General features: G+C 65.9%; 1 protein-coding gene across 1 annotated transcript; it reads left to right on the top strand.

Moving 5' to 3' along the window:
• The first annotated feature begins 1,226 nt into the window (after positions 1 to 1,226).
• Positions 1,227 to 5,748, top strand: OS9 (OS9 endoplasmic reticulum lectin). The gene is made up of 15 exons (XM_085320760.1): positions 1,227 to 1,242; positions 1,398 to 1,693; positions 2,006 to 2,069; positions 2,206 to 2,282; positions 2,461 to 2,559; positions 2,682 to 2,883; positions 2,970 to 3,098; positions 3,362 to 3,462; positions 3,621 to 3,663; positions 3,796 to 3,884; positions 4,261 to 4,512; positions 4,598 to 4,793; positions 5,023 to 5,190; positions 5,265 to 5,377; positions 5,505 to 5,748. Exons 1-15 carry the CDS (start codon positions 1,227 to 1,229, stop codon positions 5,631 to 5,633), a joined length of 1,974 nt encoding a protein of 657 aa, XP_085176886.1. The 3' UTR covers positions 5,634 to 5,748.
• The last annotated feature ends 6 nt before the right edge of the window (positions 5,749 to 5,754 follow it).

Here is a 5,754-nt window from a genome sequence, read left to right as displayed (position 1 = left end):
TGGGAGGGGACTGGGAGCACTGGGGGAGAGCTGCCTGGGGAGGAGGCTCCAGGGCTGGACTGGGTGGAGTGGGGAGAGGGACCTGGCTGTGCTGGGCAGGCCCTGGCGGGAGCTGTGGCCAAGCTGGGAAGCAGACTGGGAACGTTAGGCAGGGGTACTGGGACTAGGGCAGGAACTGGTTGTGTGGGGCCAGCACCCYGGAGGAATTAGGCTGGGGAGGGCACTGGACTGATTTGCTCAGCCGGGCTCCCTAGGCACCAGTGCTGGTGGCAGAGAGTGGCTCTGCCTCAGTTTCTTCAGCTGGGACCCGTGGCCGTGGGGCTGGGCCGTGGTGCAGAGCCACCGTGGTGCTAGGAGAGGGGGGCCACAGCAGGGTTTCACTGCCCCTCTGTGCACCAGAGCCCCTGACCCAGCACCGAGGGTGGCTGGCAGATTCGGTACCTTGCTAGCTTCCTGGGTGCCGGTTCCCTCCGGGCTGGCTGRGCAGCTCCCGGGTGTCAGTGAAGCTCAGCCCCGATGTGGAACCACTCCTGTGGGTCGCCTGGGTGGCACAAGTGACAGTGATCATGTGGCAGGGGCCACACACATGGCAGGGCAGGCCCCGYGGCTTCTACGCCTCATTCGGGGCAGCCTGGCCTGAACCTTCAGTGGTGCAAAGTCCTTTCCCTGCCCAAAGAKGCCAGGGCAGGGGCGAGATCAGCCCCCTGCAAGGCCCACTTGGTGCCCGGCCCCCGCTCAGCCCCTGGGTTTGGCTGCGCGGGGTGGGGGAGGCTGTAGGGAGCGCAGCACCCGCTGGTCCCCGCCATCCGGCTCAGGGTGACTTTGAGCCGGGAGGCAGGAGCTATCGAACAGTCTCCAGGGTCAGGGTGCCCTGTCCTTGGCCCAGAGAGCCCAGGGGTGGGGGCAGCTGCGGTGCCCAGGCTAAAGCTGGTAACGCCCCGCTGGCTGGACGCGGAGGGGGGCAGTGGTGATGTGTCTGTCCTGTGCCCCCCCCCCCCGCAGCCCCGTCCCAGCGCTTTGGCAGAGAGGCTGCGCTCATCCGCCATGTTTCGGGAGGGGGGAACTGAGGCACGGGGAGGAGACAGGGCTGTGATTTGCCCCGAGTCCCCGGAGGGGTCGGACCCCCATCCCCTGTGGCGCAGCACGGCCTCCCCGTGCTAGTCCCGCGCTACCTACCTTGCTGCTGGGCTGGGCTCTGGGGTTCCCAGCCTCTCCCTTTTGCCCCGATGAGCGATGGCAATGGTGCTGCAGGCTTGTCCTCCCCGCTCCGGCCCCGCTGGCCTGCGGAAGCAATCTCAGTGTGCCCGGAGCTCTTGCCTATGAGCCCTGATTGGTGGGRGAGGCATTTGAGCCAGGTGGCACTCCTAGGAGTAAGATGCGAGTAGGCTCGGTGTAAGCACCAGGAGGGGAGAAGGTGAGCTGGCCGCGTGTGACGTGGGGCTGCCCTGCGCGTTTAGAGGCAAACCTGGCGTGCCCAGAGCCTTTGCCCCACACCCCTGTCGATGCCTTTCCCCAGAGACAGGCGGAGGATGTGGTGACTGTGGCATCAAAGTTCAAGCAGCGATATGAGTGTCGCCTCCCCCCTGCTGCCGTGCGGCGCCAGCCTGATCCCGAGGAGGAAGCACAGCTCTACAATGGCTCTGGCATCACCGAGCTCCTGCGCCCCATGGGGGCTGCCCCCTGCCTYGTCAAGGTAGGGGGATGTGGGGCACCCGCCTGCGTGCCAGGGTGGGTGAGCGGGTGCAGGAGGTCTGCCTGTGGGTCGCAGGGATGGTGGAGGTGTGGGGGCCTGCCTGTGAGCTGGGGGGATGACGGCGTCCTACTGGGGGAGCAGGTTCCTGCCTGTGGAGTGAAGGGGAAGGGGTCACCCAGGAGCACAAGGGCCCTCTCTGAGGACCAGGAAGGGGGATTGAGTCACCYCAGGGTGGTGAGAGTCACCCAGGGCCAATGTCACCCCTTGGAGCCCATCCCGATCCCAGCCCCAGGTCCTGCCTGTCTCTTCCAGACCAAGGACTGGTGGACGTACGAGTTCTGCTAYGGGAAGCACATCCAGCAGTACCACGTCGAAGGTACCCCTGCGCGTGGCCCGTCCCCACGGTGCCCGTGGACGGCGGGTGACCCTGAGCGCAGCCAGGGTCGGCGAGAGGGGYAGAGCACTGGGCTCACCCCCGTGCTGCCTGCGCGACTCCATCTCTCTCGCTGCAGAATCTGAGATCAAAGGGGACGTCCTGTTTCTCGGCTACTACCAGTCGGCATTCGACTGGGACGATGAGACCGCTAAGGTTTGTGCTTCCCTCCGGGCTKCGCGTGCAGCCGCAGGGCTGATTCGAGGCCATCACGTCCCCTCTGTGCCCTCGTGGGAGGGACCTGTCGCCGCGGGGGCTGCACGACCCTTTACGAGATGCCAGAGAACCTCCCTGGGGAGCGAGGCCCCGCTGCCAGCCCGCTCTCTGCCCCCAGGCCTCCAAGCAGCACCGGCTGAAGCGATACCACAGCCAGAGCTACGTGAATGGCTCCCAGTGCGACCTCACCGGGCGAGCCAGGGAGGCCGAAGTCAGGGTGAGACGGGGGGAGCGTGGCCGCAGTGCCAGGCTGGGGCTGGAGGTGCCGCGGTGGCCCCCGTGGCCCAGGATGGGGGTTCGGGTGGTGGACGTGGCTGACGTCTCTCGCCCYGGGCGCAGTTCCTGTGCGAGGAGGGCGCTGGGGACTACATCGCAAGGGTGGACGAGCCCCAGTCCTGTTCCTACGTCCTGACCGTCCACACCACCCGCATCTGCCACCACCCCTTCCTGCGCCCGCCGGCCAGTGCCACCCCCCAGCCCATCCTGTGCCAGCCGGCCCTCAGCCCRGCCCAGTATGTGGAGTACGTCCGGGCCCAAGTCTGTGAGTATCAGGGACCCCTGGGCACGTGGCTGGCCCCTGGCACGGAGCTCCAGGAATGACGAGTCCCTTCTGTCTTGCTCTTCTAGCTGACACCAAGCGAAAGGTGGAGGAGATCTCAGAAGAGCTGAAGACACTGGACACGAGGCTGTGGAGCGAGAAGGACCCCGAAGACCCAGCACAGCCCCACGAAGGAGGTGCAGAGGCCCACGGCAATGATACAGCCCGCATCCCCCAAGCCTCGGTCCCCTCCTCACAGGCGGGTGACACAGGGGACACGCAGCCCTGCTGGGGGGCCCTGGCAGCGCCCATAGGCGCAGGGTCGTGGCTCCTGCCCTGCCCTTTGGCCCAGGAGCTGCTGTGGGCACTTGCTGGCTCTGGCAGTAGGTTTGGGGCTGGGCTGGTGGCCTGCAGTTTGGCTGGGGGTGCCGGTGCCACGTCTGTGGTGCCAGCTTTGCCCATCTCCTCTGTCCTGTGCCAGCTGCTCCAGGGGATGAGCCAGACCCAGCCAAGGATGCCACCTTCTGGGAGAGGGTGCGCGAGGTGACCGGCAAAGACAGCAGCCAGCAGGACAGCGCCAAGGTGAGTCCCCGGTGTCCTCGGGGCCCTTGTCCTCCCACAGCACATGGCTCCTGTGGCCACATGCCAGGATGGGTTGGGGCCAGGCACASGTGACATTGGCTGCCTAGGGAGAGGAGTGTAGTGTGGACTCCCGCTCCACTACCCCATCCTTCCCCCAGGAGGAAGAGCCGGTCACGAAGGGAGCAGAGGGTCGTGCAGCTGGTGAGTGCCTGGCCGCGTCCATGGGCCAGGGTGGCTGGACACCACCACTCCATCCCCTCCGCGGCAGGTGCTCTGTCTGGGATGCAGGCGTCAGTCAACTATGTTCTTTCTGTTTTTGTGGCTATCTTTTAGATAACCGGAAGAAAATCCACTTCAAAGTGATCAGGAACCCTGGAGATCTGCTGCAGTTCATCGAGGAGCTGAAGGAGAACACCAAGAAGGTGGGCCATGGCTTGACTCCATGTCATAAGCTTGACTCCAGGCCCACCCATGGGTGATGAGACCCTGGGATGGGGGATGTTCCCGTGCTTCCATCCCCATTTGGCTGCGACATCTCCTTTTGTCCTGCTCTGTGACTCGATTTCCCTGTTGGCAATGCCACTTCAGTYATGAAGGATGTTCACATAGGTCAGGTGCCACAGTCATGGGGCACCTCAGCTCCCAGCCCCTTCTCACTCCCTCGGGCAGGATTTTGCCCTCCAAATGGATTTAGGCRCCTGCTGCCCCTGCCAGCCTGTCCTGGGCTGAAGGCCTGTGGTAGCCCTGAGCCACAGTGTGGTGGTTCCTGCATGGCTGAGCCCTCTTCTGCATGTCCAGGCTAGGGAGAAAGCAGTCAAGGAGGAGGTGGCAGAAACCACAGAGCCCCCGGTCCCTGAGGAGCCTCCAGCCACAGCAGCAGATGGGGAGCGCCCAGAGGAGGAGGAGGATGAGGAGGAGGAGGAAGGGGACCTTCTGCGTGGATTTGAGAAGGAACTGGAAGCAGTGCTGCTGCCCCGGGACCAGATGGCCCAGCTGAAGGAGGAAGTGAAGACAGAAATGGAGAAGGAGTTTGACAACATCATCAACGAGGTGAGCTGCCGCGCAGGCCCCGCGGCGGTGCTGGYGGGACTGGACCCATCCTTGCCCCTGCTGAGCCTCTGCCCCTCGCCCGCAGGTGGAGGATGAGCTGGAGACGGAGGGGCTGAAGGGGGAGTTTGACCGTAATCAGGCATCCAAGTCCCTCGCCTCCACCCTCAACCGCCTCATGGACAAGCTGGATGGGGGCCGCCCCAGCAAGGCAGCAGAGAAAGAGGAAGAAGAAGGTCCCCGGAGCAAGGCCAGCCCCAGCTCCCCAGCCGAGCAAGCACCTGGTTTGTCCTCAGCTGCTCTTCTGTGGACGGCCCTTGTCCAGCCGTGTCCTGGAGGGGGCGAAGCTGCTACCCCGGGCCGGTCCCGTCTCTCCTGATTCCTTAGACCCATCCRAGGGGTGGTTTTAGGGTGCTGGGGGCAACCAGGCACCCCTGGCTGCAGCTCTTCCCAGCACCCCCAGCCCACACCCAGGAGGGTGGCCCTGAGGTGGCCCCTCTCTCCCCCTCGCAGATGCCAGCCCAGACGGGCGCGTCCGGGTGCAGGTGAGCAGGATCAGGCCCGGCAGCGCCCAGCACCGCGAGCCCCGCGTGCGGGAAATGGGCCGGGACAATCCCCAGCTGCACCACATCGAGAGCGAAGTCCGGGAGCTGCTGGCCAAGGAGGGCCTGAGGGCCGAAGGTACCGTCGTGGGGCGCTGGGGGCTGCCTCCCCGAGCCGCGGCAGGCTCCCACSGCGTATCCTCCCCCTTGCAGGGAAAATCGAGATCAAGATTGTGACGACGGGGGGGCCGGGTGACGAGGACGAGACGCACTGGCTCTCGGATGAGGACACCAAGAACCTCAAGGACATCTTCTTCAACATCCTGGTGAGAGCGGGGAAACCGAGGCATGGGGCCGGGGCGGGCAGCTGCGGCTGCTTCCGCCRGGGAGGCGGGTGGCCCTGTGCAGCGGGGGCTGGGGGGGGGGCCCAGTGCCCACGGTGTCTCCCCCCAGATCCAGGGCACGGAGGAGGCACAGAAGGAGCGGCGGCGGCAGCAGGCGCTGGAGGACAACTACCGCTTCGTCTGGGGGCGCCGCGACGAGCCCCAGCCCCCCGGGGACTCCGAGGACCCCGATTTCTGACCTCCCCCCTCCCCTGGACTTGTGCATTTGCCCTTCCTGGGCAGCCCCGGGGCTGAGCCCAGCCCTGGCGTGGGGGTGCCAGGGCCCTGGGAGAGGGCGTTAATGCCCAGGGCGCCCCAGG

Source organism: Rhea americana, unplaced genomic scaffold (genome assembly GCF_003343005.1).
Source record: "Rhea americana isolate MKP2758 unplaced genomic scaffold, rheAme1 scaffold_658, whole genome shotgun sequence".
NCBI classification, from domain to species: domain Eukaryota; kingdom Metazoa; phylum Chordata; class Aves; order Rheiformes; family Rheidae; genus Rhea; species Rhea americana.
Note: the sequence above shows the minus strand (reverse complement) of the source record. Positions and strands in the feature narration are given on the sequence as shown.